The following is a 25,697-nucleotide window of genomic DNA, read 5'->3' on the forward strand; positions in this document are numbered from 1 at the left end:
TGGACCATCAGAGTGAAGAGGGAATACATCAGATTGTACTTCTTGAGTCCTAACAATTTTCAGTTTCTGTTCTTTTTGAAATCTACATAAATTCCTGATTAAAGGGATCATTTGAAAGTGACTGATGATTGAGAATTGAAATTGATTGAAAGGCCAAGTAACCAATTGTGACAATGACCTGCTGAAATACAGCCAATCAACTCAGAGGTGAGGGGGGGGGGGCGGGGGGAGGTGGAGGTCAGTTATTTCCAAAGCACGCAGAGACAGAGACTGAATCTTCACTTTTATTCCCTTTTCCACATTCACATTGACAGAAAGAAAAAACTGCAATTAACAGCCCAGACAGAGGAAGCTGCTCAAATTCACAGCCACAATGGAGCTTGAGGAAAACACTTGGAGAGATTTTCTCAATAACATGAGAATCCTGTCCCTTTAATCAGTGATAAAATCTTAAGTTGTAACTCGCAACTGAGCAGGAAGGAGATCTGGTTTACTGAAGCAGAGACTTCTGAGGTTCACATTGGTTTGTACAGCTGACATCACAAGGCAATCCTGTCCCCACAAACACTCCCAGGACAAGGACAGTTTAAGGTCTGACACAGTGTAAAGCTCTCTTGCCGCTACCCCAATGATCTGCTTTAACATCCAAACCTCAGAAGTGTCTCTGAGCCAGTCCCAGAAGGAAGAGAGTTGAAATTCAGTGCTGACAATGACCTTTGTCCTGCCAGCTCAGCCCTGTTCTGTTTAAAGTTGTGTCTCCTCTGTGGACTGTCTCAAACACTCTACACACATTCTGATCTCCTGATGCTCTTGCTGAGGGGAGAAGGGAGGGTCACGTGGGTGAGGGCACAGGAGAAGCGAGCGTTGGACTCCCAGTCAGACCCAGAGAGGGTCAGCAGGCTGCTGACACTGTAGGTGCTGTCCGAAGCTCGCAGGTAGTTGCTGGTCTGAACCCCGTCCGAAATGACTGCACCGTCCTTCTTCCACTGCACCTCCAGCTCATCGGGATAGAAGTGATTGGCAAGGCACACCAAGGTGGCAGTGCTTTTGGCATTGACCTGCTCTGGGGAGGGGGGCAGGAGGGTCAGCTTGGGCTGAGAGTTCTCACGGCCTGAAAGACAAGAGAAACAATTTTAATTCCTGCCACTGGAAGGGAATTCAACCCTTCACTTTCCATACAATCTTTTTGAACATTTGTCGTCAATATAGAATAAACCCAACAAATGACCAGGCATTGTTCAAATTGCTTCTTGGGATGTGAGTTTCATTGGCAGGGCCAGCATTTATGACCCATCCCTAACTGCTCCAGAGAAAGTGATGGTGAAGCAGCAGAGAGAGAATGGACAGTTTTGAACGATTGTTTATAAAATGAATGTGGGCAGCTGGAAGGGCTGTCAATGCGGGAGCATTTCAATGACAGTGATCAGAACTCAGTGAGATTGAGAGGAGGGATGGAAATAGAGAACCATGGAGCAAGTGTTAAAGGTTTCATTTTACTCAACTGTGTGATGTTTTGGGAAAAGTGGATTGGAACAAGCGGCATTGTGGGAAATCAGTGTCAAGACAATGAGAGCCCTCGAAGGACGAGACAGAGATTGATCAGAATCTGTTCCCACAAAGAGTAAGGGTGGGACTCCCAGATCGAGACCAAATGAACAAGAGGATAGGGGGTCATGTACTGACATGGATTGGGAACTGGTTGGCAGACAGTACAGAAAGAAGGAGTCTTTTTCTGAATGTCAGGTAATTACAACTTAGAATGCCACAGGGGTCAGTGCTTGGTACTCAGTTATTCATAAAGTATAATAATAGAATCATCGAGTCAGAGAGACCCAAAAGGCCCATCAACCCATTGTGTTCATACTGGTCAAAAAACAACAACCCAATAATTCTCATCAATTTTACCAGCAAAAGGGAATTAGATGCAGTATGTGATCAATAAAGAATTAGATATATTTGTTTGGATTAAAGGGATCAAAGAATGTGGGGAGAAAGCAGGAACAGGGGACAGTGTTGCATGATCAGCCATGATCATATTGAATGGTGGAACATGCTTGACGGGTCGAATGGCGTAATGATGCTCCAGGTTTGGATGTTTCTATCTCTTTCTCAGATAATGAAGGAATGTCTTTTGTCAATTTGAAGCTGCAACTCAAATGTGTGTGGAGGTGGAAGATGTGGCCATGGTGATTAATGCAGGTCAGTAAGGTGGTAAGAAGACACATGGGATAAACTGTTCTTCATTTTCCCTTGATGGAATGAGGGCATTGCTGGATTGGCAGCATTTATTCCCCATCGCTAATCACCCAGAGGGCAATTTAGAGTCAACCACATTGTTGTGGGTCTGGAGTCACATGGTAAGGATGGCAGTTTCCTTCCCTAAAGGACATCAGGGAATCAGATGGCTTTTTCCTGACAATCAATGATGGTTTCATGGTCGTCATTATACTCTTAATTCCAGATTTTGTTTGATTGAATTTGAATGCCACCATCTGCTGGATTCTAACCCGGGTGCCCAGAACATTATCTGGATCTCTGGATTAACAGTTCAGCAATAACACCATTAGACCATCACCTCTCTTACCTCATTATTGGTTGACAGCAAAAGCAAGGAGTCTGTTTATTCTGGAACTGTATAAAACCCCAGTTAGAGCACAGTGAGAGAACAGTGTATGGGTCTGGTCACCACATTACAGGAAGGATGGGATTCCATTAGAGATGGGGACAGACGAGGAGTTTGTCTGGAATGGGGACTTTGAGCTTTGAGGAATGATTGGTTTGGCTGGGAGTGTTTTCTTTGGAACAGAGGAGGCTGAGGGGAGATTTGATTGTGGTGTGTAAAATGATGAGGGGCCTGGACAGAGTGGGTAGGAAGGACTGATTTCCACCAGCACAGAGGGCAATAACCATGGGGAGAGATTGGAATCAGTTGGGGGCAGGATTAGAGGGGAGTTGAGGGTATTTGTTTTCACCCAGAGGCTGGGATGTGGGACTCACTGTCTGAAAGGGTGGGAGAGGCAGAAACACTCATCACATTGAGAAAACACTTGGATATTCACTTCAAACAGTGAAACCTCAGGAGTTATGGAGCAAGAGCTGGAAAGTGGGATGGAGCTCGATACCTCTTTAACAAACCTCCGATCACCCACAGATCAGGAAAGCTTTATCTGAGAACATTGGAGCAGAATCGGATCCACACACTTCGGGAACGAGTCACATTGGGGTGTCTGTGTAGAAGGTCAGCGAGAAGGGGACATGAAAAGTCCTCGGTTGGGAGGATTAGGGAAAACCCAAAGGCTTTCTATAGGTATGTCAGGAATAAAAGGATGACTAGGGTAGGTATCGGTCCAGTCACGGATAGTAGTGGGAAGTTGTGTGTGGAGGCGGAGGAGATTGGTAAGACACTAAATCAATACTTTTCGTCAGTATTCACTCAGGAACAGGACACTGTTGCTGATGTGAATATTGAGTCACAAGTGATTAGAATGGATGGCCTTGAGGTACGTCGGGAAGAGGTCTGGAGAATACTGGAAAGGATAAAAATAGATAAGTCCCCTGGGACTGATGGCATTTCTCCTCGGATCCTCTGGGAAGCTAGGGAGGAGATAGCAGAGCCATTGGCACTGATTTTTATGTCGTCGTTGTCTACGGGAATAGTGCCAGAAGACTGGAGGATAGCGAATGTGGTCACCTTGTTCAAGAAGGGGAGCAGGGATAGCCCGAGTAACTATAGGCCAGTGAGTCTCACTTCTGTTGTGGGCAAAGTCTTAGAGAGAGTTGTAAGGGATAGGATTTATGAACATCTAGATAGGAATAATGTGATCAAGGATAGTCAGCATGGTTTTGTGAAGGGCAGGTCGTGCCTCACAAACCTTAGTGAATTCTTTGAGAAGGTGACCAAGGAAGTGGACGAGGGTAAAGCAGTAGATGTGGTGTATATGGATTTTAGCAAGGCGTTCGATAAGGTACGCCATGGCAGGCTAATACAAAAACTACGGAGGCATGGCATTGAGGGTGCATTAGAGGTTTGGATTAGGAATTGGCTGGCTGGAAGGAGACAGAGGGTAGTAGTTGATGGTATAGGTTCATCTTGGAGCGCAGTTACTAGCGGTGTTCCACAAGGATCTGTTTTGGGACCATTGCAGTTTGTCATTTTTATAAATGACCTGGAGGAGGGGCTTGAAGGCTGGCTGAGCAAGTTTGCGGATGACACGAAAGTCAGTGGAGTTGTGGACAGTGAAGAAGGGTGTGGCAGGTTACAGCGGGATATAGATAAGTTGCAGAGCTGGGCAGTAAAGTGGCAAATGGAATTCAATGTAGCTAAGTGTGAAGTCATTCACTTTGGTAGGAGTAACAAGAAGATGGATCACTGGGCTAATGGTAGACTACTTGGTAGTGTGGATGAGCAGATGGATCTTGGTGTCCATGTACACAGATCTTTGAAAGTTGCCACCCAGGTAAATTGTGCTGTGAAGAGGGCATATGGCAAACTGGGCTTTATTGGTAGAGGATTTCAGTTCCAGAGTCCTGAGGTCATGTTGCACTTGTATAAGACTCTGGTGCAGCCTCATCTGGAGTATTGTGTGCAGTTTTGGTCGCCATACTATAGGAAGGATATGGAGGCATTGGAACGAGTGCAGAGGAGGTTTACCAGGATGTTGCCTGGTATGGTAGGAAGATCGTATGAGGAAAGGCTGAGGCACTTGGTGCTGTTCTCATTGGAGAAAAGAAGGTTTAGGGGAGATTTGATAGAGGTGTACAAGATGATTAGGGGTTTAGATAGGGTACACAGTGAGAACCTTTTTCCGCGTATGGAGTCAGCTGTTACTAGGGGACACAGCTTTAAATTAAGGGGTGGTAGGTATAAGACAGTTGTTAGGGGTAGACTTTTTACTCAGCGGGTTGTGAGTTCATGGAATGCCCTGCCAGTAGCAGTAGTTGACTCTCCCTCTTTATGGTCATTTAAGCGGGCATTGGACAAGCATATGGAGGTTATTGGGTTAGTGTAGGTTAGGTAGGCTTCGGTCGGTGCAACATCGACGGCCGAAGGGCCTGTACTGCGCTGTATTTTTTAATGATCTATATTCTATGTTCTATGTTCTAGATTACATTTCAAACCTTACTGCACACTGCTGGGCTGAGGTCAAAGGTGAAACTGCAAAGAGTCTCAGTGTCCTTTGGGTCACTGCTCCTCATGACCCCATGCCCCGGAAGGTGAGAGTGCACAGACAATGGGTGAATGTCCGGATCAGGAGCCTTCAATCTTCAAGAAAGACTTGCATTTGTTTCGCACCTGTCCCCAACTCAAGATGTCCAAATGGATCTTTCCAGCAGACTGTGCGCAGCGAGATCCCAAACACAGTATGATAAATAGCAGAGAAATAGATTTTCAGTGATTTTGATTGGGGGATAAATATTGATCAGGGACACCAGGGGGAACTGCCTGCTCTTCATCCAACAGTGCCATGGAATGGCATCTTTTACAACTGAAAGACTCCCAGTTCATCCAAAAAAAAGAATAGTTCACTGAAAGTGAAGTTGCAGGTCGGTGGGGGGAGGAGGGGGGTGGGGGAGTTGTGGGGGAGTGACAAAGTCATTTGGTTTGCTTTCCTTTATTGGTCAGTGCATTGAGTATTGGAGTTGGGAGCTGTTGCGGCTGTACAGGACGTTGGTTAGGGCACTTTTGGAATACTGTGTGCAATTCTGGTCTCCCTGCTGTAGCGAAAATGTTGTGAATCTTAAAATGGTTCGGAAAAGATTTACAAGGATGCTGCCAAGGTTGGAGGGTTTGAGCTATTGGGAGAGGCTGAATATGCTGAGGCTGTTTTCCCTGGATCATTGCAGGTTGATGGGTGACCGTATAGAGGTTTATAAAATCATGAGGGGCATCGATAGGGTGAATAGAGAAGATCTTTTCTCCACAGTGGGGGAGTCCAGAACTGGAGGGTAGAAGCTGAAGGTGACAGGGGAAAGATTTAAAAGGGACCTAAGGGGGAACGTTTTCATTCAGAGGGTGTTAAATGTGTGGAATGAGCTGCCAGAAGAAGTGGTGAAGGCTGGTACAATTACAACATTTAAAAGGCATGCATATGTAAATAGGAAGAGTTTAGAGGGATATGGGCATCAATCCAGCCCTTAACATTTCAGGGTCTTCCAAAGACATTTACAGACAGTTTTGTTTGACAAGCAGTCACAGTTGCAATGTCAGGAACATGGCAGCCAGTTTCTACACAGTAAGATCCAACTAGAAGCCATGAGATCAAAAAGCATTAATGATGTTGGATTAATGATAAATATTGGCCTAATTAGATTCCCTACAGTGTGGAAATCGTAGTTCAGCCTGACAAGTCCACATCAACCCTCCGAACAGCAGCCCGATGAGAAACCGTCTGCACATTTACTCCTGACTAATTCACCGAACACTGTAGGGAATTTAGAACGGCCAATTCACCTGACCTGCACATCTTTGGACAGTGGGAGTAAACCAGAGCACCTGGGGTGAACCCACACAGACACAGGGAGAATGTGCAAACACCACACAGACAGTTTCCCAAGGCAGGAATTAAACTCGGGTCCTTGGTGCTATGAGGTAGCAGTGCTACCCACTGAGCCACCATGCCTGAAGTCAACACATCGATAAAGTAATGTGGTTCACTTGGATGGAAAATGAGAAAACAGAAGGTGAAGGAGAAGGTACAATTGCTGGTTAGTGATGGGATTGATTGTTACCAGAAAATAAAAGATCGGGTCGGATTTTTTCAATATCAAAGGAACTAAAGAAGTGCAGGGAAAATCAATAACAGAACAAACTTAAAGATTTTGCAACTTAATGCACAAAGCATTCCGAATAAGGTAGACAAAGTGATGCCATAAATCAAGGTAAATTGAGTGTACAAGGAATTTCAACTAATTAAAGTGGAGGAGGGCTCAGGAGAGGTTATTCAAGTTTCTAGAAGACGTACAAGGACAGAGAGTACAGAAAGGAACAAGAGTCGAACATCAAGCCCAGCAGATAAGAGGACAATGATGGGAATGAGGGCAGTCAATGCAGGACTGAGGGTGTTGTACTTAAATACAGACAGTATACACAATGAGCTGGTAGTGCAGATTGAAACTGGCAGGTACAATGTTGTGAGTATCACAGAGACAAAGCTGTAAGGGGATCCCGGCTGGGAACTAAATATCCAAGGATGCATGTCCTATCAAAAGGACAGGTAGATGTTCAGAGGGGGAAGAGTTGCCTTGTTAGTGTGAAATAAAATTCAATCAATAGCAAGAAGTGATAGAGAGTCAGAAGGTGTAGAATCTGTGTGGGTAGAGTTGAGGAACCGCAATAAAGAATCTGATGCAGGTTATGTCCAGTTCTCCAAACAGTAATCAGGGTGTGGGGAATAAAACCAATCAGGATACAGAAAAGGCATAAACTAAATGTCAGGATAGACCTTAATGGATAGATGGACTGGGTAGTGCGTCTAAAGAAAAGGATTTCAAGGAATATCGACGATTTGGTTTTTGGAGCAGCTTGTGTTTGAGCCATTATGGAACAGGCAGGTCTGGATTCAGTGATGTGTATTGAGGCAAACTTGATTAGTGAGTTTAAGGTGAAAGTATCCCTGTGGATAAATGACCATAATATGATGGAATTCCCCCTGTCGCTTGAGAGGGAGAAACTACAAGCAGATGGAACTGTATTTCAGTTGAGTAAACAGAACTACAAAGACATGAGGAAGGAGCTGGCCAGAGTTGATTGGAAGGGGAGCCGAGCAGGTAAGATGGTGGGGCAGCAAACAGCTGAGTTTCTGGGAGTAATTCAGGAAGTAGAGTAGGAATCCATCCCAAAAAAGAAAAAGAAAACATACTCAGGGGAGGACAAGGCAATCACGGCTGATGAGAGAGGTCTAGGACAGCATAAAAGCAAAAGAAAAGGCATCCAATGTGGTGGAGAATAGTGGGAAGTCAGAGAATGAGGAAGTCTTTAAAAACCTATAGAGGATAACTAAAAAAGTATTAAGGGTGGAGAAGGTGAAATGTGGGTGTATGCTCGCCAGTAATACAAAAGAAGATTGCAAGAATGTTAGCAGATATATAAAAAGACATTGGATCACTGGAAAATGAGGTTGGAGAAAGAATAGTAGGAAATGATGGAATAGCCGAGGAATTGAATCAGTACTTTGCATCAGTCTGCACCATGAAAAACACCAGCAGCATTCCAGTACTTCAAGACTGTCAGGGGGCAGAGGGGAGTGTAGTGTCCATCACTAAGGAGGAGGTACTGGGGAAGCTGAAAGGTCTGAATATGGATCACTCTCCCAGACTGGATGAACTACACCCGTGTGTTCCGAAAGAGATCAATGAGGAGAGTGTGGAGGCATTGGTGATGATCTTTAAGGAATCAATGCAGGCAGGGTGTGGAGGTGGAGATTTGGTGGGGGTAAGGGATAAGGAAATGGCTCACATACCAACCCTGCTTAAGAAGGGAGGGAGGTAGAAGATGGGACATTATAGGCCAGTTAGCCTGGACTCAGTTGTTGGTAAGATTTTCGAATTCAATTTAGGGATGAAATTGCAGAGGACTTGGACGTGCAATGGTAAAATAGGGCTGAGTCAACACGGTTTCATCAAGGGGAGGTCATGCCTGGCAAATCTGTTAGAATTCTTTGAGGAGGCAATGAGCCAGTCAGACAAAGGAGAGTCCGAGGAAGTAATGTATTTGGATTTCCAGAAGGTATTTGACGTAAGATAAGCACCCATAGTTTTAGGGGCAATGTACTGGCATGGACTGAGGACTGGGACTGGCAGGTTGGTATAAAGCAGAGAGTGAGGATAGATGGCAGCTGGTGACGAGTAGAGTTCTGCAGGCATCAATGTTGGGACCATAACTATTCACGTTATACATGAACAATCTGGATGAAGCAAGTCAAGACATTGTTGCTAAGTTTGCCAACGACATGAGATAGGTGGAGGGACAGGTAGTGTTGAGGTAGTGGGAAGGCTGCAAAAGGTCCTGGAGATGCTCTGAGAGTGGGCAAAGAAGTGGCATATAGAATACAAGAAGGAATGCAAAAACTGTTTGCTAAATGAGGAAAGCCTTTGGAAATCTAAAGCAGAAACCTCATTCAGGTTTCTCTTCAGGTGAACTCGCAGGTCCAGTTTGTGCTTGGGAAGGCAAATGAAATGTTAGCATTCATTTCAATCGGGCCAGAATACAAGAACAGAGATGCACTGCTGAGGCTGTGTAAGGTTCTGGTCAAACTGCATTTGGAATATTGTGCGCATTTTTGGGACCCGTATTTTAAGAAACAATGTGCTGGCATTGGAGGGGTTTACAAGAATGATCCTGGGGATGGAGGGCTTGTCATATGAGGCGTGTTGAAGGACTCTGGGTCCGTACTCAATGGAGTTTAGAAGGATGAGGAGGGATCTTATTGAAATTTACTGAATTCTGATAGGCCTGGATAGAGTGGATGCAGAGAAGATGTTTCCAAAAACAGGAGAGACTCGGTAACCAAGGCACAGCCGCAGAATGAAGGCCGACTCTTTAAAGCTGAGATGAGGAGGAATATCTTCAGCCAGAGGGTGGGGAATCGGTGGAACCCATTGCTACAGAGGACAGTGGAGGCCAAGTCACTGAGTGTATTTAAGACAGAGATAGATAGGTTCGTGATTGTTAAGGGGATCGAACGTTCCTGTGGAGTAGGAAGGAGAATGGGGGTGAGAAGCATATCTGCCAAGATCAAATGTCAGAGCAGATTCAATGGGCTGAATGGCTGATTTCTGCTCCTATTTCTTAAAGTCTTAGATTAGATTAGATTACTTACAGTGTGGAAACAGGCCCTTCGGCCCAGCAAGTCCACACCGCCCCGCCGAAGCGTAACCCACCCATACCCCTACATCTACATTTACCCCTTACCTAACACTATGGGCAATTTAGCATGGCCAATTCACCTGGCCTGCACATCTTTGGACTGTGGGAGGAAACCGGAGCACCCGGAGGAAACCCACGCAGACACGGGGAGAACGTGCAAACTCCACACAGTCAGTCGCCTGAGGCGGGAATTGAACCCGGGTCTCAGGCGCTGTGAGGCAGCAGTGCTAACCACTGTGCCACCATGCCGCCCACTTCTGGAGAGTTTCCCCAAAACCCTGGAACACTGAACCCACTGGACTGTGAGCCCTGCTGGAGCTGTTTACTGTCAGAAAATTGTCAACAGATAACCAAAGAGTGGAGAGAGTGTGCATTTAGGTGGGAACTTCAGAATGCTTCCCAGCTCCTAGAATACCATGAGAGCAGGAAGTGTGGTCAGTGGCAGCAGTTGGAGCTCCGGGTTCTGGAGCTTGAGCAGCAACTTGTGTCAGTTCGGAGAGTCCCTGAGGCTGAGAGCTCCGTGGAGAGCACGTTTCTAGATGTGGTCACTCTGCAGCTTCAGAGTATGCAGGGAGAGAGGGAATGGGGGAGCAGCAGACAGTCCAAGAGGACCAGGCAGCTAGTACAGGAATCCCCGAGTGCATCCCACTCTCCAACCAGGATTCAGTTCAGAATCCTGATGAGAATGATGGTTCATCTGGGGAGTGCAGCCAGAGCCAAGTCCCGAGCAACACAGTGGGGTGCTCAGCTGTACAGGAGGGCACAAGGAAGACTGGAAGAGTGATACTGAGAGGATATTCGAGAGTGAGGACAATCGATTGGTGTTTCTGCAGCTGCAGATGGGAATCCTGGATGGTGTGTTGTCTCCCTGGTGCCAGGGTCAAGGATGTCACTGAGCAGCTGCAGAGCACCCTGAGGGGAGAGGCGGAACAGTCAGCAGTCGTAGACCACATTGGTCCCAGTGATGGATGGAGAAAAAGGAACATGGTCCTGCAGTCAGAAGTTCGGGAGCTCTGGAGGGAATAAGCAGCAGGAACTCAAAAGGAGGAATATCCGGATTACTCCCAGTGCCGCACGCAGGTGAGAATAGAATCAGGAGGTGAACACAGGTGACTGCGGGGCTGGAAAGAGGATCCATGAGGGAGTGCATTAGACTCTTGTGAGGTGGTTTACTAGTGCTATTAGAGAGGGTTTAAACTAACTTGGCAGAGCTGTGGGAGCCAGGAGGGAATGTCGGAGAGGAACACAAAGGAACACAGAATATTCAGTGCTGTCAATAACTCACCTCCCAGTGGGAAGGATGTGGAGGAATACAAATGCATGAATTTACAGAGACCTGCAAATATGATAGAGTTGTTATAAATGGGCGGGGGGGGGGTCATTAGTTTCTGAATATAGACTGGGATAGTAGCAGTGTAATGGGCAGGGAGGGCCCAGAGATGTGAGAGTGTGTTCAGGTGAATTTTCAGGTGGCATCGGTGGCTCAGTGGTGGCTCAGGTGGGGCAGCACGGTGGCTCAGTGGTTAATACTGCAGCCTCACAGTGCTAGGGTCACAGGTTCGATTCCAGCCTTGGATGACTGTCTGTGTGGAGTTTGCACATTCTCCCTGTGTTTGCATGGGTTTCCTCTGGGTGCTGTGGTTTCCTCCCATGGTCCAAAGATGTGCAGGTCAGGTGAATTAGCCATGCTAAATTGCCCATAGTCTAAGATGCATTACTAATAGGGAATTGGGTCTGGGTGGGTTACTCTTCGGAGGATCGGTGTGGACTTGTTGGGCCGAAGGGCCTGTTTCCACTCTGTAGAGACTCTAATCTAATTATTGGCAGTGAAGAAGGCTGTCTAAGAATACAATGGAAGCTTGAGCAACTGGACCAGTGGGCTGAGGAATGGCAGATGGAGTTTAATTTAGATAAATGTGAGTGCTGTATTTTGGTAAGACACAAGAGATGGGTGAGATCCCAAACAAATATTTTAGGTCAGTATTTGTTGTGGAGAAAGCTAGGGAATTTGGAAAAATAGTGATGTCTTGAAAAGAGATCACACACAAAAGAGGAGACGCTCAAGATCTGAAAACACATAAAGGTAGTAGATAAACCCTCGGAACTGTTCATGTGTATCCCAGAACATTGTAGGAAACTAGGGAAGAGATTGCTGGGCCCCTTGCTGAGAAATGTGTATCAGTGACAACCATGGGTAAGGTGCTGGAGAACCAGAGAGGTTGGCTAATGTTATGCCATTATTTAAGAAAGACCGTAAGGAAAAGCCAGGGGAACTATAGACCAGTGAGACTGATGTCAGTGCTGGGTAAGATGTTGGAGTGGATTCTGTAAGATAGCATTTACATTCTTTGGATAATCGATGTAGTTTTATGCATAGGAAATCATGTCTCCTGAATTTGATTGAGGAGGTGACAAAGAAGATTAATGAAGACAGAACAGTAGACATAGTCTATATGGACTTTAGCAAAGTGTTTGACAAGGTTCCACATGATAGACTGGTTAGTAAGGTTAGACCACATGGGATCCAGGGGGAATAAGCAATTGGGATAAAAAAATTAGATCGAAGAGAGGACACAGAGAGTGGTGGTAAAAGGTTGCTTTTCGGACTGGAGATCTGTGAATAGCTGTGTGCCACTAACTTTGGTGCTGGGTTAATTACTTTTATCATTTAAAGAAATGATTTGGATGTAAGTCTCGGAGTTACAGTAAGTTTGTAGATGACATCAAAATTGGTGAGATAGTGGTTAGTAAAGAAATTCATCTCAGGGTACAGCGGGACCTTCATCAGATGGGGCAATGGGTAGAGGTGTGCCAAATGGAGTTCAGTTTAGATAACTGTGGGATGTTGCATTTTGGAAAGGCAACCCAGGGCAGAACTTATACAGTGGTCCGGCCCTGTGGAGTGTTGCTGAACAAAGAGACCTCGGAGTGAAGATGCAAGTGCATTATTACTTGAACGTGGGGTCACAGGTAGACAGGGTGATGAAGAAGTTGTTGGGTACACTTGCCCTTATTGGTCATTGCTTTCAGGATAGGAGTTGGGACATCATGTTGTAGCTGCACAGGAGATTAGTGAGGCCACTTTGGGAATAATGTGAACAATCCTGATCACCTCGCAATAGAAAGGATGCTGTTAAACTTAAAAAGCTACAGAAAATACTTACAAGAACATGGCCAGGAATTGGAGGTTTGAGTTATAGGGAAAGGCTGAAGAAACTGGGCCTATTTTTCCTGCAGCATCTAAGGCTTTGGGGTGACTTTATAGATGTTTATACAATCATGAGGGGCATGGACAGTGTTATATCCAAGGTCTTTTCCTTGGAAAAGGGAGTCCAAACAAGATGGCATAGGTTTAAGGTGAGAGGCAAAATATTTAAAAGGGACCTGAGGGTAACTTGTTACACAGAGGGTGGTGTGTGTCTGGATCGAGCTGCCAGAGAAAGTATTGGAGGCAGATACCATTAGAGCATTTAAAACGCATTGGGATGGGTAAATTAATAGGAAGGGTTTTGAGGGATGGAAGCCAAATGCTGGTTAATAGGATGAGGTCAGTTTAGGATATCTGGTTATCATGGACATGTTAAATTGAAAGGTCTGTTTCCACGCTGTATGACTCCATGACTATAAAGGGCTGGAAAAGCTGAGACTTTTTATTCTGATGCATAAGGGTCTGAGAAGTGCACTTTTCGATGTTTATAAAATCATGAGGGCCGTCGAAAATGAGAATAATTCAGGAAGGAGGTGAAGTTTTGTAGGAATGGCAAAAAATATTCCTGAAGATCATTCCAGGGATGAGGAACATCAGTTATACAGATTGATTGGAGAATTTGGGACTGTCTTCTTTGGAGAAGGCTGAGAGGGGATTTGTTTGAGGAATTAAAACCAGGAGGGGCCTGGACAGAGTAAATAGGGAGAAAATGTTCCCAATTGAGAAAGGATTGAGACTGAGAGACGACAGATTGAAAGTAATTAGTGAAAGTAACAAAAGTGAGATGGGGAACAAACATGTTCAGCCAGTGAGTGGTTAAGGTGTGGAATGCACTGCCTGAGAGTGTGGTGGAGGCAGCTTCAATTGAAACATTCCGAAAGGAATGAGAATTTAATTGAAAAGGAACAATGTGCAGGGTGACAGGGAGAAGGCAGGAGAATGACACTCTGTAAATTGCTCATTCAGAGAATCAGTACAGACAGGATGGGTGGAATGGCCTCCTTGTGCACTGCAACAATTCTGTGATTGTGCGATTGAGCAGAGTTAAAGCTGGGGGAGGTGGGAGCACGGTGTCTCACTGTGCTGCTGCTGAGGTCAGTGAGATCAGAGACTGGGACAGGGAGCCAGAGCTCACATCAGAAGGCAGGAGGCTACTCACTGGTTTCACGCCATGCTTCAGGAATGGGACCACAGGCTGCAAATGGACAGAGCTTCTCCACACGGTGAGTAAAACTGACTGACTGAGATCCTGCTGTTGAAAGGGGGCAATGGGACTAAAGAGGTACGGCTGGACACCCTGTTAGACACATTGCTCCTCAATCAACCATTTCATTCACTGCAGCTCCCCACTAACACCTTCAACAATTCAGCAACTGTATTTTAGAAAGTGTGTTTTAGTATTGACAGGTTTAATAACGGAGGATTGAGGTTTACTTACTCAGTCTGAGCTTGGTTCCTTTACCGAACGTGGACCACAGTGAGAGTTCCCAGTGCAGAGGCTGTACAAAAACCTCTGCTCTCTGCTTCCCCCCGTCACTCTCAACCTCTCCCTGTCTCCCAGTCTCTCGTTCACTCTCAGCTTCTTTCTGCCCCTCTCTGTCTCTCCCTCATTCATGTGTCTTTCTGTCTCTGTCTCTCTCTGTGTCCAGCTGGGCTTGGGAGATTTGTGAAATTTAGTTTTCGACATTAAATCTTGAAGCTGATCTTCACGCGTGGCCATGGGGTGTAAGAGGGAAACTTGAGGCCTTCAAGTGAGTGGTGGACAGCACAGGGACTGGAGTGTGTAGTGGACAGTGACAATCCCAGCATGGGGTAATTTGTTCAGTTTCATTTGTATCTATTTGTGGACGTGTCAGTTCAGACTGTGTGTCCATTATTATACATTTTATATAACTGATTCACGTGTCAGTGCACGAGGTGGTGCTGTGTGTCTTGAGGTTTTTGTATGGCTTTGTATCACTGTGTAGATTGGAGCTGCTATAGTACCCGTTCTGACAATAATAGCCAGCGACATCCTCATTCTGAACGTTGCTGATTGTCAGGGTGTAACTGGCCCCTGATCCACTGCCGGTGAATCGGTCGGAGACTCCTGTGTATCGAGATGTTGCATAGTAGATCAGGAGAGAGGGTTTCTGACCTTCTCGCTGCTGGTACCAACTGAGGTAGCTGCTAATGTCTTGACTGGCCTTACATGTGATGGTTGCGGTCTGGCCCAGTCCCACTGACAGCACCGGGGGAGACTGGGTCATGGTGATGTCCCCACTAATACCTAAGGGTCAGAGAGAAACACAGTAAAGTCAGAACTGTCACAGAAAGAGCATGTCAAATGAGAGATTGTCAGAGACACTGAGCATTCCTCTGGTTTCAACATTTTCCCTTTAATCACAAGTCAGTGGAATTGGAGTGAAATGGAGATCAGCTAAAGATTCAAGGTGGAAGGAGAGAGTTTTGTACCTGCGACACAGAATGCCAGGGGCCAGATCAGCTGGATGTGTGAAATCATGGTGTATACTCCTATCCCTGTGCCTGGTTCCTGATAAACTCTCCCTTCACTGGGCTTTGCTTTATAAAGCTGCAGCCTGTGAGAGTCTGACTGGGTGTTCCTCAGTATGTAAATGGCATCAGGCAGAGAGAGCCACGTCAGCCCCTCACACTTCCTCTTCTCTCTCTCTCTCTCTCTTGTCCTTCATTTTCATACATCCTTTCTCCCTTTTCCCTTTTTTCTCTTTCTCATCTTTCTCCTGTATATATTCCTGTTATTCATTTACTTTCTCCCTCTTTTTCTATTTCCGTCTCCGACTCTGTCCTCTCCCAATTATATAACCATTTATATCTTTCCCTTTTTCCATGTATGTTTGACACTCTGTTTATCTCCCTTTCCTCTGTGTTGGTTGGTCTCTCTCTCTCTCTCTCACTTTCTTATCATTCATTTTTCTCCTTCACTTATATTACTAACTATTTTCTCACTCATTCTCTCCTTATACCCTCAATCTCTCATTGCCTCACTCTCTCTTTGTCTGTCTCCCTCCCTCCGGTCGCTCTCTAACTGATCTCTATAACAGGGGTTATTCCAGGACATTGGGACAGTGAGTCCTGGGGCAGCAATTACATGCCTCGCCCTCTCTCACTCAATCTCACAATGTACACTTGCGGTCTCTCTCTCTCTCTCTCTCTCTCTCTCTCTCTCTCTCTCTCTATATATATATATATATATATATATTCTGTCTCTCTCTCTCAATCAGAAGTTCAATGACATGAACAGCATTTAATAAGTCTGTACTGGTCATCAATGCTCTAGCAACATCAATCCCAGCTTGGCATTGAGGGAGAGGATCAGCCATGGTCATATTGAATAACAGAGCAGACTCACAGGGCCAATCCCTAACCCTAACCCTAACCCTAACCCTACTCCTGCTCTCTGTTTCTATCTCTGTATGTCTGTGTAATCTCTAATCTCTGCCCCTGGATATTGATCCCTCTATTCATGGAAAAAGTTGCCTTCCTGTCCAGTCTATCCTTGCACCTCATAATCTTTTTGCCCTTCAGCAGGTTCCCTCTCAACCTTCACTGCTCCAAGAAAAAAAATCCTGACCTTTCCAATCCTTCCTCATAGCTCACACCCTCCTGGGAAATCTTTTCACCATCTCGAGTACAGTCATATCCTTCTCATAATGTGGTGACCAGGACCTGTCTGCATGTCTGTCTCTCTCTTTCACTGGATTGCCTTTACTCTTTGTCTCACACCTACTCTGTCTCTCTCTCTGTCTCTCTCTCTCTCTCCCATCACTCTGAGCCACACTGTCTCATACTCTATCTTGCTCTGTCTCTATTCTTCAACCCCACCATCTCTGCCTCTCTCTACCACTCTCTCTCCCCCTTTTACTCATCTTACACTGCCTGAGACTCTTTATCCCGCTCTCTTTCACTTTCACACCCTGTCCTTCTATGTCTCTCTCGCCAACAATCTCTCTCTCTCTCCCTCTCACTCACTCTCTCTCCCTCTCTCTGCCTTTCTAACAATGTCCCAAATGGTAAAAGTTAAATACAGGGTAAATCTACTCCAGCTCTACCCCACTAATGGATGTTAACCCTTGACACCAGGAGTATTTCTACTCCTAGAATAAAGCCCCATTTCCCACATTGACCAGGGTTTGGCCTCTCTCAGGAAGATGGTCAGATTGTTGTGAAATGAAGGGCAATTCTGTGCTGTTGGCCTATTCTTACTGGGGACTCGTTTGCACACAAACCTCATTCCATGAAGGCCCAGCAGAGACAGGACATCCTCAGACCATCAGTGTGAGCTGGAGGATAGGACAGGCTCTGACCCATTGAACAATCCTGTCCATTCACAACATATTCCAATCCTTTCCCCTCACCTTCCCCTTCCATGGTCAAGCTCCAGTTTTACTGGTATAAGGATTGGACCATCACACAGTTACTACAGAAAGGAAATAGACCCCACACTCACGACGGTATTCATGTCCCACTGGACTGTCCAGTGGAGACCAGTAAGCATGGAATTTATACCCACTGAACTCTCCAGTAGAGACCATTAAACATAGGCCTCTTTGCCACTGGAGCCTCCAATGGAGACCAGTAAAAATCGGTCTATTTCCCACTGACTACTCCAGAAGAGACTAGTTAACATAGACCTTATTACTGCTGGGCCCTCCAATAGAAACCAGGAGAGAAAGGCCTCCATTTCTTTGAACTCTCCAGTACAGATCAGTAAATATGGACCAGCTTCAAATTGGACCCTCCAATACAGACCAGTCAGCATGTGGTTCTTTGTGACTGGATCGTCCAATACAGACCAGTAAACAAGGAGGATCTCTATGCCTTAGCAAGATTGAACTTCGGAATGAGGAACAGGAAGAGATAATTCAGCACTTCAAGCCCGTTTGCTATTTAACATGATCATGGCTGATCTTAACCTCCTCTCCACTTTCCAGACTGCTCCCAATTGCCCTCTCGCCTGCTTTTCATCAGAAAGATATCTGTTTCTTTCTTGAATCTGTTGATTGATTCTGCCTCTACTGTACTTGAGGAAGAGGGGGATGGGAGAGCTGGGGGGTGGGTGTTGCGCACTGACTTCAACAGATTCGCAACCCTCTGAGAGAAGTAGTTGGAATGGAACAGATTCCATACAGTATGGAACCAGGCCATTCAGCCCAACAAGTCCACACCGAATCTTCAAAGAGCATTTCACGCAGAGCCATTCAGGAACCCTTTCCCTGTAACCCTACATTTCCCATGACTAATGAATCTAACCTCCACTTTCCTGGACAGTATGGCTAAATTAGCATGGCCAATCCTCCGAATGTGTACATTATTCGACTGTGGGAGGAAATCTGAGCACACCGATAAAACTCACACAGACAGGGGGAGAATGTACAAACTCCATACAGTTGCCCGAGGGTGGAATCGAACCTGGGTCCCTGGCACTGTGAGGCAGCAGTGCTCACCACTGCACCACTGTGCCACCTGAAGTTTCGCTTCATCCCAGTTTTAAACATACCTCCTCTCACTCTATATCTATTGTTCAAGACTGGCCCACAAGAGGGAACATCTGTTCCATGCCTGCCCTATCAATCCCCTTTCGCATCTTATATACTTCACTCAGATTCTCCCTTCATACGACTGAAATCCAGTGAGTACAAAAGCTAGCTATTCAACCATTCCTCATATGACAGCCCTTTCATCCCAGGGATCAGTCTGGTGAACATCCTCTGAACTGCATACAGTGCCACCATATCCTTCACCAAGGAAGGAGACCACAACTGGACACAATGCTTCAAACGTGGTCTCACCAATGTCTCATAGAATTGTAACAATATTTCTTTATTTCTGTAATCCAGTCCTTTTATATTCAATACCAAGATTCCAATTGCTGCAAGAAATGCCAACATTCCAATTCCATGGGACTCAATTGGAACCTCCAACAGAGATCAGGAAACATGGGCCTCCATCCCACTGGAATGTCCAATGGACATCAATAAGCCTGGGCCTCTTTCCCACCGGACCCTTCAGTATTGGAGCTTCAAATCCCACATCCTCTCCATCACATAGGTCTCTTATTTCAAACTCCACAACATTGTCCTTCTCTGCTCTGCATCAGCCCCTTGACCACAGAAACTCTTATTCCTGCTCATCCCACCTCCAAACTCCATCATTCTGATGTCCTCTCTCAGCTTACTCCATCTGTGCTCCATAAATTCCAAATTGTCTGGAATGAAGTGGCCCCTTCCCTGTCTCACACCAAGGAGGAGATGGACAGATTTGATATTAGTAATTAGTTGAAAGTTTACGGAGAGTGGGTGTGGTCAGAATTGGTCAAATTGATGACGGCTCCTGCAGTTGAATGTCCTGCTGGCAGGCTCCAGCCTTTTACACACAGAATGGAGAAGTGTGTATGGTAGGAAAATATTGTACAGCTCCACAGGACTAAACCTCAGCATCAGATGTCCATCAGGAGGGGAGATAGAACATTCAGGATTCTGAGCTCCATTTCGCAGCCCAGACAGTTTGCCTCCCAATGAATGAATGAGGTGCCAGTTTGGAGCCTAGATTAGGGGCAGTCTCTACTGTGGACCCAGGTCTACAAGGGGCAGCTGGACATCGAGCTGAACAGGAAAGATTTGCTGGGTTATGGGGAGAGGGAGGGGTAGTGGGATTAATTTGATCACTCACGGACACGATGGGCTGAATGGTCTCCTCCTGTGCTGGGGAGCAGATTTAGGACTGAATTGAGAAGGAACTTCTTCACCCAGAGGGTTGTGAATCGATGGAGTTCCCCGCCCAGTGAAGTGGTTGAGGTTTCCTCAGTAAATGTTTTTCAAGCGAAGACAGGTAATTTTTTGAACAGTAAATGAATCAAGGGTTTTGGTGAAAGGTGGGTAAGGGGGGAGCTGAGGCCATGAAAAGATCAGCCATGATCTTACTGAATGGCAGAGCAGCCCGAGAGGCCAGAGAGCCTGCTCCCGCTCCTAGTTTTAATGTTCTTATGTGCTGTCAGATTCCAGGGAGTGCAGACAGTTCAGAGTTTTCTCCCGTCTCAGTAACAAATGTCCAGCTGCTCCGAGCTCCTTCTTTCACTTCCTCTTTTGGTGAAGTTTCAACCTTGCGATCTGACAGTCTTTGCAGTTATTTATTACACTGGGGCTTTCTGCTGTGGTCAGAATATCTAATAATACGTGTCCAATCAGTGACAATCACAGCAGCGAAGAGCAGTCAGGACTGAGGAGCCAGGCTCACTGGGAAACATATTGGGAAGATCAAAACCATCCTTTTCAGCTCCCGGTACAAACTCCATCCCTCTCCCCGAGCACTGTCTGCTGCTCAACCAGACTCTTTACAAAAACAGAATACCTCAGCAGATCAGGTCGCATCTGGGGTAAGAAATCAGAGTTAACCTTTTGGGTCAAATGACCCTTCTTCAGAACAGTTCTGAGAAGATTCACTTGTCCCAAAATGTTAACTCTGCTTTCTCTCCACAGATGGTGCCAGACCTGCTGAGCTTTTCGACCAATTTCTGTTTTTGTTTCTCATTTGCAGAATGTGCAGCTTTTTCAGCTTTTATTTCGTACCAGATTCCTTACAATCTTGGCCTCATCTTTGAGGCTGATCTGAGCCCCAAATCCTCCACATCACAGAGATCATTCACTGAAAATCTCAGTCATTTCTTTGGGACTCCAAACGTGATCATTCTAATGCTGTCCTGGGCCACATCACAGCCACTGCCCTCTGTAAACTTCAGCTCATCCCAAACTCTGCTGGTCGTATCTGAACTCGCAACAAACCCCATCTCCATCCCCCACTGTCCTCACTGACCTACATTGGCTCCCGGTCCAACAACACCTCGAGTTTCAAATTCTCGTCCTTGTTCTGAAGTCCCTCCTTGTCCATCCACCCTCCCCATCTCTGTCACCTCCTCCTAGCTGCCTCACTCAGTGTGGTCAGCAATCTTGGATATATGGCTCTCTATTCCCTCATCCAAGTCATTGAGAAATATTGTGAAATGCTAAAGTCCCACGATGGATCCCTGGGCACTCCACTATTCACCTCTTGCTCATTGGAGGACACACACATTATCCCCTCACTCTGTCTACTATCTCCAAACTAATTCCTAACCCAAGGCAAATATTTTATCTCTAATTCAATATGTTTCCACGTTGATGAACAGTCTCTCAAACAGTGAAACTCGGAGCAGGAGTAGGCCATTCAGCCCTTCGTGCCTGTTCTGCCATTCAAGATGATCATGGCTGATCATCCAAATCAGTTGCCTGTTCCTGCTTCCTCCCCATAACCTTTGATCCCTTTCATTCTAAGAATTGCATCGTGCCCTTTCTGGAAAACATTCAGTGGTTTGAGCTGAACTGCTTTCAGTGACAGAAACTCCTCCAGGCTTCCTATAGAATGAAAACATTTCTCTCCATATCAGCCCTAAATGACCTTTCCCATATCCTTAAACTTTCATCCTTGATTCTGGACTCCCTCGTCATCAGGAACATCCTGCCTTGTCCTGTTAGGATTTTAGACTTTTCAATGTGACTCCCCTCAATCTTCTAACCTCCAGTAAATATAATCCTAATTGATCCAGTTTCTCATCAGATCTAAGTGCTGTCATCCCCAGGAATCAGTCTGGTAAACCTTCACTGCCCTCCCTCCACAGCCAGAACATCCTTCCCCAGATAAGGAGACCAAAACTGCACACAACACAATCATAAAATCACACAGTACAGAAGAGGCCCTTCGACCCATTGTATGTGTACCAGTCAAACCACACTAAACCTGCAATCATCCAACTTTCCAACACAAGGGCCATAACTTTAAATGTTATGATATTTCAAGGGTTCATCCAAGTACATTTAAAAGGTCACCACAACTACCAGCCCAGACAATGCAAACCAGACCCCCATCACCCTCTGGGTGAAAATCTCCTCTTCAAATCCCCGCTGAAGTTCCTGTCTTTCACATTGAATGTGTGCCAACTCTGAGTAAGGGGAAAAACTGCTTTCTATTCATTCTGTCCATTTCCCTCATACCTCTATCAGGTCCCCTTCAACCTTCTCTGCTTCAAAGAAAATAACTCTAGCTTATCCAGCCTCTCTTCATCACTGAAATGCTTCATCCCAAGCAACATCCTGGTGTCTATCCTCTGCACTCCCTCCAGTACAATCCCACCCTTCCGATCGTGTGGTGACCTGAACTGCACACAGTACTCCAGCTGTGGCCGAACCAAAGTTCTGTATTGCTCCACCATATCTGACCTGGTCTTCTCATCTGTACCTGAAATGATATAGGCAAGTGTTCTGTCTACCTTCATAAATACTTTATTTACCTGTTACATCGTCCAAAGTACATCACCTCACATTTATCAGGGGTATGATCCATCTGACTCTGATCTGCCCATCTGACCAATCCAGTTAGATCCTCCTGTAACCTCAGACCTTCTTCCTCACTGTCAACCATCTGCCAAACCTCGTGTCATCTACAAACTCAGTCATCATCCACTCACCCCCACCCCTCAACACTCACATTCTCTTTTTTCTTGTTTCAATACATCCTGAACAATAAGGGACCCAGCACTGATCCCTGTGGAATCCCACTGCACACTGGACCCAGTCACATAAACACATTTCTGCCTCCACCCTCTGTCTCCTGTCACTGAACCAGTTTAGGTTTGAATATTTCAGGTGTGGTCTCACTAAGGCCCATACAATTACAGCAAGACATCCCTGATCCTGTACTCAAATCCTCTCACTATAAAGGTAACATATCATTTCCCTTCTGCACTGTCTGCTGTACCTGCACGCTGACTTTCAGTGACTGGTATACACGGACACAGGCATCTCTGCATCTTCTTCACAGCTCCCCCTCCCACCCAGCTTTGTGTCATCTGCAAACTTGGAGATATTACTCTTAAGTTCCTTCATCTCAACCATGAACAAATGTTGTGAATAGCTGGATCCAGGCCTGTGGTACCCTTTCAGAAAAAGGCCTTATTTTCTTTTACTCTTTGTTTCTTGCCCGCCAACCAATTCTCTATCCATGTCAGTACACTGCCCCCAGTCCCATGAGTCTTACTTTCATACGCTAACTTCTACTGTGGGACTTAATAAAACCTTCTGAATATTCCAGATAAACCACATCCATTGGCTCCCCCTTGTCAAATCCGCTCATTACATCCTTGAACAATTCCAGTCAATTGGTCAAGCATGATTTCCATTTCACAAACCATGTTGACTCTGTCTAATCCTGTCACCATTTTCCATGTGCTCAGTAATTAAATCTTTCACAACGGACTTGAGTATTTTCCCCAATACCAATGTCAGGCTGACTGGTCTAAGATGCCCAGTTTCCTCTCTCCCTCCCATTTTAAACAGTGATGTTACATTCGCAAGTCACTGGGAACTGTTCCAGAATCTTTATAATCTTGAACATCAATGGTTCCAAACTTTTTGGGAAATTCCTAAAGTAATCTGAAATGTAGGTTATTGGTCCCTGCGGATTTATCAAACTTTAATTCCATAAATTTTCCAAAACCATTTCCCGAATACAACTAATTTTCTTCAGTTCTGCTCTCAGTCTATACCCTGTCTTCCCAACATGTTTCAAATGTATTTGAGTTTTCCATTGTGTACAAAGATCCAGAATGCAGCAAAGGCAGAAATTTCCTTTGCTCTTGTCAGCGGTACTTGTCAATATACTTTCATCAAATCAATTTTCGATAGGAATGACTCACTACCCACCATTTCAATGCAATCTTCTGACCTGGCAATAGGATACAAATCCATCTTTGTGACTACATTCACTTTCCTATGGTGTACACAGAATCGAATTGAAACATCTGGCTGAGTCACTAAACAAAAGAACTCCAATTACTCTTACAATTGAATCAGGAGACCCTCTCTCGTTTGTGATCAGTAATTTGCTGATTTTTAGGTCGTTTTAAACATCCCCAGATCCCTAGTTCTGCAAATAGACTTATTTAAAATGGTGAAATAAAGAAGGCAGTAGACAGGTTCCGGGCAAAAGAAGCTCTGTGTTTATTCAATACAAAAGATAAGTATAATACAAGAACAAATGCCAATGTAATAAACAGTGAAATTAACACGATCAATGATACTGACTACAATAATGACATACACTGTAAAAGTTTACACTATTAGAAGTGTTACTAATTTACTCACAGGACGGTAATTAAATACAGGATAAAATTAAACACTGGTTAAACACTATTAGAAGTTTGAGTTTAAAAGTGTGGTGCTGGAAAAGCACAGCAGGGCAGGCAGCTTTTGAGGAAAATGAGAATTGATGTTTTGGGCATAAGCCCTTCATCAGGAATGTTGAGGCTGTGGAAAGGGGGCGGAGAGACAAATAGGAGAGTGGGGGTCGGGGTGGAGGGAAGGTAGCTTGGAAGGCGATAGGCAGATACAGGTGAGAGGTGATAGTGATAGAGGGGAGGGTGGAGTGGATAGGTGGGAAGGCTGATTGGAGGGTTGGATGTGGGTTGAGGTGGAGGAAGATGAGATGAGGAGACTGGTGAGGTCGATGTTGATGCCATGTGATTAAAGGGTCCCAAGGCAAAAGATAAGTCATTCTTCCTCCAATCATTGGATAGCTTCGATTTGGCAGTGGAGGAGGTCCAGCATGTCTTTGCATGTCTTTGGCAGAGTGAGAGTGGGAGTTGAAGTGGCCGGTCACCGGGCAGTGGGGTTATTTAGTGTGTGTGTCTCAGAGACGTTCTCCGAAACATTCTGTGTGTCCTCCTCTGTCCCCCTGACTACATTCCTGATGAAGGGCTGATGCCCAAAAAGTCATTTCTCCTGTTTGTCGGACCTGCTGTGCTTTTCCAGTGCCACACTTTCCAACTCTGATCTCCGGCATATGCAGTCCTCACTTTCGACAATTACAAGTGAAACAGTTTAAATCACAGAAACTTTAATCAGGCTTCCTATCCTTGGGGTCCGAATGCACTGTCACCACCCACCATCCCCTCCCTGCGAGCGCAGAGGGAAACCTTCGGGTCTCAGAATTTTCAGCTCACCACTGAGGAAAGTACAGGTTTAAAATGTGTCCTGTTGCTGAGGTTCTCACCGTCGGTTCTCTTGGCTCAGAATAGGCCTGTGTCTGGAAGGTCTTGTTCAGAGAGCGTTTGGTTGGTGTTCCCGCTCTCGCGTGTTTTTTGTTACAATGATGCTCTTGGTTTGGTGTCTGGATTCAGCTTCTGTGTTCGGCCTTTGTGGTTCTTGGTTCTAAAGCTGCTTGTTGGTAGTGTGTGTTAGTAGGCCGAGGTTGTAAAAGTTAGTTTCAGCTAAGAGAATGTGTTCTGGTTAGTGTCCCTTTCAGAGTTGAGGTGTGAACTGGAATTCCAGGCAGAACAATAGTTCCAGACAGCCATTTTTTTAAAAAATCCAGGGTTTTATATGATACTGACTTTTGTTCAATCCTCCACAAAAGAACTCCAATTACTCTGACAGTTCAATCATTTGATTCTCCAACAAATATTGAGCTTCAATTGTTACTTTGACTTGTTTCTCTGGTTTTAACTAAAATGGGTTTTGTTTTATTGGGTCTGAATAACCTACATCCACATCATGTTCGATTAATCTGGGACACCTA

At 45.4% G+C, this 25,697-nt stretch overlaps 1 long non-coding RNA gene and 1 gene segment (V, D, J or C); both read right to left on the reverse strand.

Annotated features, from left to right (window-relative positions):
* Positions 1–270: 270 nt before the first annotated feature.
* Positions 271–25,697, reverse strand: part of LOC140479452 (uncharacterized) — an 841,377-nt gene continuing 815,950 nt past the window's right edge. The window contains exon 2 of the long non-coding RNA XR_011961044.1: positions 271–1,111. This is a non-coding gene — a long non-coding RNA (uncharacterized lncRNA). The remainder of the gene's footprint in view (positions 1,112–25,697) is intronic.
* Positions 14,972–15,594, reverse strand: LOC140479495 (immunoglobulin kappa variable 4-1-like). The segment is given in 2 exon segments: positions 14,972–15,342; positions 15,528–15,594. Coding segments are annotated over 2 exon segments (420 nt in total).

Source organism: Chiloscyllium punctatum, chromosome 7 (assembly GCF_047496795.1).
Source record: "Chiloscyllium punctatum isolate Juve2018m chromosome 7, sChiPun1.3, whole genome shotgun sequence".
Lineage (NCBI taxonomy): Eukaryota > Metazoa > Chordata > Chondrichthyes > Orectolobiformes > Hemiscylliidae > Chiloscyllium > Chiloscyllium punctatum.